We start from the raw sequence: 12,397 nt of genomic DNA on the forward strand, positions 1-12,397 counted from the left end.
CCATCAATGCCTCCTCTGAGCTAAGGCAGGGCGGGCCTGTTCTCAGTCAGCTGGCCTGGGACGAAGAAGCCAGGCGGACTGTGTGGAAACGAGGCAGGGGAATTTCCTCTTTCCGTTCCTGCCTCTCCTACTCTCCCCCTCCCCCGTAGCGGTCAGACCAGGTTTCTTCCTTTCTTTCTGTTTCGGAGACGAAACACCTATGAGGTGGCTTCAGGGGCAGCTCTGCTATAGTAGTAGGCGGGCGCCACTGGGTCGGCCGGGTCTTCTGCTGAAGCCTCTTTGGTTAAGGCAATCTCAGCCGCTCGAGAGGAGAAACCTCAGAGCCGCGGCGACAGCTCCTCCCCCCTGGCGGGTGTTGGTAGAGGGTGACTCGCGTTCTCACCCTGCCACCTCGGGTAGTTGACTGATGGGGTCCAGCGGTGGCGGGGTGATGTGACCCTGGCAGCGGGGCTGGCGGGCGGGCGGGCCCGCAGCAGCTCGACGGGAAAGATGTGGCTGAAGCCCGAGGAGGTGCTGCTGAAAAACGCCCTTAAGCTGTGGGTGACCCAGAAGAGCAGCGGTTACTTCATTCTGCAGCGCCGGCGGGGACACGGCGACAGCGGCGGCCGCTTCACTGGTACCGAGCGAAAGGGGATGGGGGATGTTGGACAGTCCACTCCGAAGAGCTGGGGTTTGGTTTGGCTTAGGCGGTGGTTGAAAGTGGGCCGCGGTGAGGCAGGATGGTGACCTGACCGTGGCTGATGAAAATGCAGGCAGCCTCGTTACAGGTTGGCAGGAGTGGAAATACAAGTCGCCCTTTGGCCCCCTTTCATCGGAAAGGGGAAAGGGGAGAGATGGGTTTCTGGGACCGGTTATTGGCCCTGGGAGGACCTACCCCACCGGCTACCCTCAAGAGAGAGAAATGGGGAGGCACACCGACGATCCCCTATCTGTCCCATGTAGTGGGGCTGTAGTCCGTGAGAGCTTATGCCACAAGAAATCCCTTCGCCCTTAACGAGCCACACAACAAGGCGCTTTGTTGTTTTCTGCTTCTTCCACAGTCCGACTCACTGATCGGACGCGGGGCTGAGGAGAAGGAAGAAACTTCCCTAGTGTACGGGGAAGCACCCCTAGTGAGTGGGTGGTTTTTTTTGGCGAGACTACTTTTGCTGCTGCACTGTATCCTGGGGTGGGAAAGGAGAGGGACGAGGAGAAACAAGGCTCTTTGTTCAGTCTTGCCATGATAGGAGGCCCTTGCTAAAGAGCAGGGAACCTGAATGCTTACCTCTCCCCCACTCCACTCCCCACTCCCGGGCTTGGTTGCCTACCGCAAATAGTGTATTCACTCCCTCGCCCCTTATAGTTGAAAAAGTCAGAGTGGAAGTCTGATGATTTAGGAGAAGTGGGGGAGGGAGCTGTAATCTGCGTGTAAATATAAGCTCCCTTTACCTTTTTTTAAAAAAAACTCTTGTTGCAAAGCAACCAGATTCAAAATATATAGGTCAGGAGGTTGTTCAGGTGCCTCCGACAGCAGTTGAGGGAGGGAAAGGGGGAAATCAGATAGAGAAAAATACCTGACGAGCTTTGTTCTTAAGTTGCTGAAATTTATCAGTTAAGGTAAGATATAAAATTAGAAGGCAATGAGACAATATATTTAAGCCAGGCTGTGGCATGAAACAAAAATATGTGACATTTTGCTAGGAGTTTTGCATTTAGGAATCTCCATATGGAACAACATGGGCAGGACTGTAGACAATGTACACTAGGCTTAAAGTGCTGTATTTGTGGTTTAAGGCTATAAAATAATGGCTATAAAAAGCTAATAGGCATTGTTTTCATTGAGTTAGTTTAATGGTGGCTTAATACAGAAGGTGAGTGGTAAAAAACAAACAAACCCCAAATTAGGAAGGATCTGTTTTTCATATAAAACAGATTGTTGGAGAAAAGGGGAAAATCTTAAATTTGAGAGTAGAGCGAGTGCAAAAAAGTATTAATTATTGTTTAGAATGAATGCCTTGAGTGTGTAGGTCAGAGATGGGAAACTTGTGACCCTTAGACATTATTGACCTACAACTCCCATCATCCCTGACAGTTGCCATGCTGGAGTCTACAAAATCATCTAGAGGGGCACAGATTCCCCATCTCTGGCGTAGATAAACAGTAAGGTTGTAGTGCTATACACTTAACTGGAGAGTTAAGTTCCACATAACCCAGTGAGACTTACTCGTAGGCAGACAAGCATTGGATTGCACTGTAAGACACTTGTTAAACTTCTAGTGAATTAATTCAGGATTATACTACATAATTTTAGTATAATTATGTAGGCTGATATTCAAGATAAACTGTTTCAGCATTTTTAATACTGTTGACATTTCTGCTAATACAGTGGTGTTTTGGAAAATAATGGTCCACTGGCTGGCCGCTCTGTGTCTTGAAAACTACTTTCCTTCTGAAACTCTCTTGTATTTTCCACTGTTGGGCAAGCACAGGTCCAGCTCCGGTTTAGAGTGCCTGTGTGACAATCGGGCTAGAAAAATAATTCTAATTTTGAAGTGCCAGCACCACATTTTTAGGAGTCCAGGCAATTACACTTCTGGGACTTTTTCAAATTTGAATACTAGTAATAATAAGCAGTGCAGATTATTTTTTTAAAATAAAAGTTCTAAATAGTGACCCATTATAGGTCCATACTGTAATGCAGTTACAGTACGCTGCATATGCAGCAGGGCCATTAGTGCCTCCAAAATATGGGATATAACAGGTCCCACCTATTCTACCACATCTGGGCCATAGCTCAGCAGTAGAGCATCTGCTCTGAATGCAGAAGGTCCCAGATTCAGTGCTCAGCATCTCCAAGTTAGGGTTGGGAATTACCACTGTCTGAACCTTGGAGAGCTGCTGCCAGTCAGTGGAGACCATTGTTCTTCATTTGGTGGGACCCACTACTGGGTTTCTGTCTGATCTAAGATGGGCTGCAACAGCAGCACTACCACCATACAAATATATGGTAAAAATGGGGGGAGGGGTGCCTAATGCATGTTTTATTAAAAAACCCTGAAGACTACTGAAGAATACCAAGCTAGATGAATGAATTGTCTGACACCGTATAAGGCAGCTTCCTATGTTCTTTTTTTTTTAATGTTTGTAATGCTGTTTTGTTTTAATGTGTTTTAAGATCTGTTTTTATGATTTTAAAGTTTTTTGGTGCTTTGTTTGCTGCCCTGGGCTCCTGCTGGGAGGAAGGGCAGGATATAAATTAATTAAATAAAAAATAAACAAACAATAAATTCATTTCCTTCCCAGATCCAAATTTATCTTTTTCCAATAAATCCTCCCATTAACCATTCTCACTCCCCTTAAAGAAATCTCAAGTTACTTACTCATACAGCGGGTTATGTTCGCCCCCCCCCCGCTGTAAAGTGAAAACTGCTGTAAAGCAGAACGCATTGAAGATAATGGTGCACGTTGCGCAAAAATGACATGCAACGAGCAAAAAGCGCCGTAAAAGCGGAACAAGTGTTGTAGGAGCGGGGCCTTTCTGCAATTGACAAACGCTGTAAAGCAGAGCCCTACTGTATATACCAGATCTGTTGCTGCTGGTCTCTTTCAGCCTGATTCCCATTTTTCTCTCTTCAGAATCTGTTGCCAGGAGTAGCAGCACTATCCTTTAGACTTCTCTCATGCAGGCAGACATGTTTGGGGGTGGCCTAGGGGGCCAGGATCTGCTCCTTTCTCTCCTCCTTTATAGTGTTAAAAATAGTTTGCTTATAGGACAGGTTGACATACTGCAAAGTGTAGTGCTGGTGAGATTCTAGCCATTTGGTTTGTAACCCTGTGTGCCTTATGAGTGGAGATAACTCATTGGAAATGTGGTTGCTGTAACGACTAGTCCAGGCTTAACACTCTGTTGTGGCTGTGAAGTCTCATAATTGTAGTGGCATGACCACAAACTTCCTCCTTTTTTATGCAGTGAATGCCTGGAATTATGCACAATGTTGTAGTTACAAAGATCTGATTTGAGAAGATTGATATAATTTATATTGAGAAAATGTCACATGATGCCTCACATATGTGCTCCTAATGATCTTTCACAATACACACTTGTAGATAATGTACTGCACTAAATGAAGTTATTTCTATAGTGTCAGCATTGTATACAATGCTCATGACAGTATCTGGTCAAAAATTTGTTGACTGAACTACTTTGTGCTCCATTTTAGATTTTGAGAGTTATTCTGTTGAGATAAGGGAGTTAAACCACATAACTAGATAAAACAGAGCCAATACATAATTTTTGCTGAAATTCCTTCTTGCAATCTAAGGGTGCAGTCCAACTCAGGGGAAGCTGGCATAAGTTGTTCTGGAGCAAGAGAAGCTGGCGTAAAGTTCCACTGCATCCAGTTGTTGTTCAGGAGCCTCTGGGTTGGCTGAATGCTGGCTCAGCCAGAAGCTGTGTGCAGGGAACAGAAAGTAAAAGCCTGCTCTCCCAAATACTCCTACTGGGGAGTAAGCCCTCTCCATTGACTTCTATTGAAATTATTTTTTTAGACTGACCTTTTCCCTAGATTGGGACCTGCAGGAGCGCTTCGAATATGAGTTGGATGTGGCCTAAGTCCTCTCACCTCAGCCCCTCTTCTGCCACACCCCCAACATGCCCCTTTCCAGGCTTTACGCCAGCTTACATTGGCTCCACTTCTTTGGTCTCGGCTTAGCTGGCTGGGTCCTGGCTAAGCCTCAGCTGAGCAAGCCTGAGGGACTTATGCCGGTGTAGCCCAGCTGAGCCGGGACCCAGCCAGCTCCACTGGAGATCTGCCACATCCAACTCCCCTCAGTCCAGTGTAAATGCAAGTTGGATTGCACCCTAAATCACTTGGGAAAATGATAGTGTCATAAACTGGCTAGAAGAAATTCGGCAATAAACAGTATGGTCAATAAACTGTACCATATTTTATTTGAGATATCTCAGAGCAAGACCAGTATCATGCATCTTTAAATTCATTTTTTATTAATCCTTTGTTCAAGGATTATGAGATGTGTAGTTCAGTAACATCTGAGAAGGTCACAGGTTCCCAACCCTAGGTATGGACTGAAATTGATTGCACATAATAATGCTTAGCTTTGGCTGGATTGTGCCCTTAATTTTTGGTTGTTAGAATTTAGGTTTCAAAACTTTAGGTTTTCCTGAAGTACTCAACATGAGCTTATTGGTTCAGAATAAAAGAATAAAAGATATTGCCTTCTGACTTCCATATTTCACACTGCAGTTTTGACACTGGGTGTATTGCTACAAAACTGAAGAAATATAATGTATGAGCAATGTTTTGCACGCTTAACAGTTCACATGCAATGAACTGGGTGCAGCAAAAATGTTTGTAGAATCAGAAAATGTTTTGAGACAAATTTTTATTGAAATGTTGCTTGGGATTAGTGGTCTCATAGAGTATATATGAGTCAGTATATGTGGACCTGGCCTTTTGTGAGATGTAACTATTGAAGAACTACCAGTCCTAACAGTACCTCAAGTTTCAAATGGATGCCTTGGCTGGTCTCCATTTTTTGCCACTTTTAAAATTTATCATTGAATAATACCTGGGATTGCCTGTTTGTTGTCTCTTTTCCATTTGCCCTTTTTAATTGTTGTTGTGTTGAGAGAGATTCATTTTCAGACCTAAAAATAGTCTCCTCAGCTGCTAGAGTGAGGCCCTGACCAGTGATTCACAAATGTTATGACTGTGCTGCTGAGTCTCAGGGTAGAAACACACTCACTGTTTTGCTGGTTCCAGTGCTTTTCCACCTTTCTCTTCTGAAAACAGGGGCACACAACACTAGTAAAACATCACCCCTTTTTACTGTAAAACCTGGTGGGATCTGCTTGAGTGCTTTTAAAAAAAAAAAATTCAGCTTCAAAAAGATTTCACAACTGATCACCCTCCAGGTATGGCTAATTGAAACTCTTTGCTCTGATGATTAGTGTGTTCACAGCCTCAAAGGCAGATCTCCCCAGGTGTGAAGTTGAAAAAAAAAGTTGCTTCCATAGATAATAACATAGTATACTTTTTTTTTTGGTATGGAATGGAAGCTAAATATGTACAGTAGGGCCCCACTTTACAGCACTTTGCTTTACGGCGCTTCGCTAATGCAGTGGTCTCAATTAGATGCAATTAGACTAAAGCCCCACTCATACGGCGCTTGTTCCGCTTTTACGGCGGTTTTCGGGCATTGCGCACCATTCTATTCAATGAGTTCCGCTTTTCAGCAGTTTTCGCTTTTCAGCAGGGGTCTGGAACGTAACCCGCCATATGAGTGGGGCCCTACTGTACTACATAAAAGTTTGTTTTAGGCAGTCTAAATGGATTATAGCTATGTTTTTTTTTCAAATTGCCCTTTCATTCTGTTTGTTTATGTCTGTCCACAAAAGAAAACTTAGTTAAATGAACAAAACAGTGGCAATGTTCTGGAACATAAATATTTTCCAGCTTTGGGGTTCACTATAAAAAAAAGTACATAAGATAGACTTGCTGGCATTCTTTTTTACACAGAGATGTTTGAGTAGTTACCAGGACAATCTATGCATATTAATGCAGAAGCAAGTCTCACTGTAAGTCTTCCCTAGCAAGTGTTTGGGATTGTAGCCGAGCAAAGCAATCCAACTCAGTGGAAGCTGGCATAAGTTGTACTGGAGCAAGAGAAGCCGTGATAAAGTTCCACCACATCCAGTTGCCGTTCAGGAGTACCTGGGTTGGCTGAACGCCAGCTCAGCTGGGAGCTGTGCAAAAGTCCCAGAAAGTAAAAGCCTTCTCTCCTAAATGCCCCTACTGGGGAATAAGCCCTCTCCATTAACTTCTGTTGCAATTATCTTCTTAGGCTGACCTTTTCCCTGGCATAACTTTTGCCTGGATTGGGACCTCTGAACACAGGAGCATTCTGAATATAAGTTGGATGTGGCCTAAGTTCCCTCACCTTGGCTTCTTCTCTGACACACCCTCTTTTCGGGCCTTATGCTAGGTTACACTAGCTCCACTTGTGGCAGTCCCAGCTGACCCAGGGTAAGGAACTTATGCCGGCGTAGCCCGGCTAAGCCAGGACCCAGCTGGGTCAGCTGGAGATCCACTGCGTACAACTCTCCAGATGTAAATACAAGTTGGACTGTGCCTTAAATCTATATTTGCCAACAACAATAGAGACAAATAGAATAAAAAAGTTATTTTTATCAGCATAACGCTAGAAAACAATTAAAGGTTAAAATGAATCCCTGCCATCATTTAATACTGTAAATAAATGGAGAATGAAAGTTACCCCCATTGTATTTACTTATTAGTTTTCTATTCTCAGAGAAAACAGATCTTATCTGATATCTCCATAACTTTTAAGTCCAGAATAGCATGCTGATTTAATAATTCAGCACAAAGCCTCTGATAGTCTAGCTATACTTCCTTAATAGTGACGGTTTCAAATTTTATGTTCATAAATCTTTACTGTGTAAAAATATCTATAATATGTGCCTTTTATTTCAACTGATCTTTTGGGGAAGTTATTTCCTTTTTTATTATCATAGTTATGTCCTTAGTGATGAAAACAATTTCACAGATAAAATCTAATCCAGATCATTATACAATGTCAGGATTCACCACACCCAGATAGCTGATGATAAACAATACTTTAGTCCTGTAGTGTTCCGCTTCTCTGATCCAAGAACCATCTTTAATTCCAAAGTGCAATGTTATTTACTTATGATTGTTTTTCTGTTATCTTTAGGGTGACCAAAGGTAAAGGAAGATTTCTATGTTTTTAATAGTAGTGCAAATGCAGGAATTTTTGCTGTTTCAGCTTGTTGAAGTTGTAAAAGCCACACTTACCAAGATACCTTCTAGAAAACTATTAAAGATAAAGGAAATTTGTCCTTTGCATCTGGTCATTACTCGCTCTCTCTTTTACACACACGCACGCGCACACACATGCACACGCATGTGTCTCTAGTTTAAAAAGAAACTCAGATAAATAGTGTTGATGTGGTAAAACTCATTTTATATCAGAGTGAATAACTAGTTGAAGATCAAAGATCTAGTCAACTCTCAACCTATTTTGCAGTCTAATTAAATTTCAAGTCCAGATAAAAAGCAAGTACTGCAGTCTACAGTGAAGTCAATTTTTGTACTCTAAGCAGAAATAAATAGGAACTAAGAGCCAAAGCCCCTGCAAGTGTCCTTAGGGACACTTCTTTGCATCCATGAAAGTTAGGTTGCAATTTTATACCCACTTACTTGGGAGTAAACACCATTGAATTCAATGGTACATACTTCTGAGTAGACATGTATAGGATTGTGCTGTTAGAAACAATCCAGCAGCCAACAAAGGAAAGGTATTTTGAATCCAAACATGAATAGGTGCAGTGGGTGAGAAGATGGAGAAATGGAAAATTCCAGAGATGCTGGGAGGGCCAGGGAAGAAAGATGAGAAGTTAATGACCATTATGGTGTTATATTCTATACCTCTCTTTCATAAAAGAGGCAAAAAAGTGTTTTGGCTCTAATTAAAAGATTTATTTAAAAAATAATGGGGTGATAAAATGGCACCCACCACAAGGGTTATGTGTGATGATAGTTTGGAATATCAGTTGCAATTCCACTTGTAGCTTTCAATGGAAGAGCAATGAGTAGTCCTAGAAGCCATCAGTCTAGAAGCAGCCTTGATTCTGTGATGGAAATGCTGAGCAACATATTAGTCCAGTTGAAGTTAGTGGATATACATTGCTCAAGTCCCAGTTTCTGAGTTTCAGGATTATAAATATAGTTAATCACAAAAAAGGGGACAAGGCTGAAATAAGCTGTTGCTGGATTTGATTCTACCAGAATTAAGATGATAAAGAATCCGGCACATTTAAATAAAATCTTCCTTGGGGAGCAGAGGTATCTCTTATATTTCCTTCAAAGATTGTTATGGGGGGCATTTCTTTGGAAGGTGTTCTATGCCTCTCTCAGAATATCAGGTCCTGTTGCTCCCAAGTAAGATTATAGTGAAAAGTGTCAGCCTTTTTTATTATTTTCATTCTGATAGAATCATTTTGTTCTATCTTGAGACTTGCCTCTCTGTGGTTTCCTTTTTGTGGCTCTGCTGTTTTCTTTTTTCTCTCCTCTCACCATTTCCAAAATCATGTTATGCATTTACTACTTTTCCAAAAATTAAGTAGTGTCATTACCAAGTATTGTTCTGTTTTCTTGCCAGTATTTTAAACTATCAAAAACATTTTAATACAGTTTATTATTTTTATGAAGCTATTACATAAGTTAAGGGAGAACTTAATGTGATACTACTGGTAGAAATTGATTTAAAAATTTCAGAATGCTTGATTTTCTGATCAAGGACACTTTTCAAAAGAGTTATAGTATTTTCCTCTCATCACTGAAAATTATGCTTTCAAATAACTTTGAAGCATTCAAGCTTCTATCAAAATGTTAATTCAATCCATTACTGGAATTCAGAAATGAGCATACTTTCCTTAATCATTCTTTAATTTATTTCTTTTAACTGTAACATCTTAAAAATTACCTCTTAACATGAGTGCCTGTTTTCCTTCAGTTCTCCACCAAGAAGTTGGCAATTTATAAAGTGAAGCTGGAGTGCAAATTGTAGTACTTTGTCATCAGCAAAGGTGGCAGTAAAAAGCACATACAGTACAACGGTTTAGAAGGATACCCAAATATCTCATATACTTTGTTGGCTTTAGTTTACATGACATAAGAATGGTAGAAAAAGCCACAAGTGTTGCATACTTTACTGCAAATATTTTCTCAACACTGCCTCCAGTGAACCACCTTTCTGGAATCCTGTTTTCCATATCTCCCCATCCCAGTTATTTCTCTATCACGCACATATCTCTAAATGTTGTCTGAGTTCTTGCATCAAAGGAAATATGGATGAAATGTGTACATTCTCTCTAGTGTACCTAGTGAACCATTGAAACTAATCTCAGAAGCATTGTAGTCTCATCTTTTATTTTAATGCAGCATATCATTTCTCTCTTGCTTTATCTTGACTCAATAATAAAAAACTGAAAAGAGAACTCTGGAAGTTACTAATCTCTGTGCAAACTCAGAATCTTCTCCCTTGCATGTTTATCCAACTTGGGAATGGGAATAATGGAGTTGAGTCTAGCTGGCAGAGACCAGCAGACTTGGAATGTTACTGCCCTACTCTAAAGAAACCCTGTAGTTCTAACATGCCTTTGGCTTCAAAGCCAGGGAGATCACAGAGCAGAGCTTGGCAAAGTTACTTTTTTGAACTACAACTCCCATCAGCCCAATCCAGTGACCATGCTGGCTGGGGCTGATGGGAGTTGTAGTTCAAAAAAGTAACTTTTCCAAGCTCTGTCACAGAGGTAGTGGCTGCAATTCTTTTTTATTAAAGAATTGCCTCCCTCTTGTCACATAGGCACTCAGAGTGCTTTGGCAATTGAGCACCATAGTGACAAGCCAGTCTTCCTCTCTAGCTGAGAAAGGAGTCTTCCCTGCAATTGTGCTGGGCTTTGGAAGCTCTGGTTGCCTAGCATATCTGCTTCCATTGAACACATTGTGCAAGCAATTTGTGTGTCTACTGGTTTGTACCCAGGCTGTTCAATAAACAATAACCTTTCCCCTAACACATGTCTAAGAACTAAGGTTTGCTTTAAAAGCCTTTTTCAGGCATTTTGGTTTTATTCCCCTTCCCTCTTCTTTTACCCTGGGAAGGCTATGATTCTCCACATATGATACTTATTGCACAGTTGTCCTGGAAATATGGTTCCTACGCTACAGCTTCTATATGCAAAAAGCTGGTAAGAGTGATCCTACTGAGCATTGTAGCATGAGTTCTGAGAGTGTCAGAAACATTGTGAATGCCAGCTCCTGCCCCGCAGTCCCTTCTCATTCCAAGCACCACTTGAAAACATGAAAGCAGGCAGAATTTAGCTTTACTAAGCAAAAGGACTTTCATTACAGTAATACATCAATTAAGGAATCGTCCAGGAAGCAAGCTCCTTTTAAAGTAGGCTTTTTTTAAAGGTGAAAGTGACCAACTTTGCTTTGCTGTGGATAAACTTTCATGCCTGTGCCTTTGCTTTACGGTGAAACTGACCAACCTGTGTTTTTGCTTTTCTATCAATAAATTGATAAACCTGTGCCTTTGCTTTGCTAGGGTGAAACTCATGAGCCTGTGTGTTTGCTTTGCATTAAAGAGACCTCTTGCTTTCTCTCAGGGCTGGGAAGGGAAGGATCCAATACAATTCAGAGGAGGAGAAGGAGGGGGGGAGAGGGAGAAAGGGGGAGTGGATGGGTGCTGGGTAGGCACCCTTTAAAGCCCTTGTTGAAGCTGCCCTCACCATCTGTGAGCGGGTGTAGGGACCTATCCCTGTTCTTTCCATGTCATTCCTACCTCTGGTACCAAAGTTTCTTTTAAAGATTTAATGTCCAGGAATGCATCTACTTTAACTGTAGTATTACTGTACTCCCTCTAAATGAACTTAAAGAGGTGGGCACCAACAGGGTTTTAACCAAAATGTAGTCACTGAAAAACAAGAGGGAACTATCAGCATGTTCAGAGAAACCCCAAAATTTGCATTAGTGAAAAAAATTCTATAGGAAAAAACCCGAGTACACCCCCCAACATATGCAAATAAACCAGTCCACTGAGAACTGAGCATGCTTAATAGCTACAGAATGCTGAGTATCTGGTGTGCATATGTGTAAATGGAAAACATAAAGGAATATTTCATTGCAGGTTCCACATGTTACTTAAAAATTGTGAGCAGTAGGGTGACAAAACACCTGGCATACACCTATAGTAAAAGGACGAATCCACCCACAATTTTTTACCACAGAAGAGCTACGTATGACAACATAAACTTAATTGCAGACATTGCTATTATAGGTCCTTAGGAAAAAAAACTTTGTGTGGGGACTTTTAAATCTTAAAATATCTATAAGTCCTAAATCCCATTAACATCTCAGCCATAGTGGCTTCCCACACAAACACACCCCTTGGGCCAAGTTTCAGTGTATTGTCTTTTGTAAGACTAAGGGAGCTGGTTAAACTGGCTTTCTGAGTTCACTGTTGATGTGGAAAAAAATGGGGCTAAGACTGGAAGGTTTTGGTGCTGCTTCTGAGTTTTGAGTTCCTTTGTAACCCTGAAAATCCTAGTTACTTTCTCTCATTTTCTTCTATTGATTATGACATTTAGATAGTTGCTTATCTTGCAGACCATTTAAAAATGAATTTGTTTGTAAAATGCATGGATATGCTATGATAAGGGAGTAATGTACAAGTACAGTTATTGTGAAACCACAGACCACTTGGAAATTACTGAGGGTCTTGGCAGACCACTTAAAGATTTTTCTGCCTGTTCTAGCAATTGTAATTGTATTACAATTTGAAATACATAGAATTC

At 41.4% G+C, this 12,397-nt stretch overlaps 1 protein-coding gene across 5 annotated transcripts in view; it reads left to right on the top strand.

The window, feature by feature from the left end:
• The window catches only part of TBC1D8 (TBC1 domain family member 8), a 77,757-nt gene continuing 65,360 nt past the window's right edge, over positions 1–12,397 (top strand). For 3 of the 5 annotated variants that reach the window (XM_061626840.1, XM_061626841.1, XM_061626843.1), the window contains exon 1: positions 112–616. In XM_061626840.1, coding sequence (XP_061482824.1) covers positions 490–616 — 127 coding nt within the window. In that variant the 5' untranslated portion in view covers positions 112–489. The other 2 variants (XM_061626844.1, XM_061626845.1) reach the window with 2 other exon arrangements.

The sequence above is a fragment of the Rhineura floridana genome, chromosome 5 (assembly GCF_030035675.1).
Source record: "Rhineura floridana isolate rRhiFlo1 chromosome 5, rRhiFlo1.hap2, whole genome shotgun sequence".
NCBI classification, from domain to species: Eukaryota; Metazoa; Chordata; class Lepidosauria; order Squamata; family Rhineuridae; genus Rhineura; species Rhineura floridana.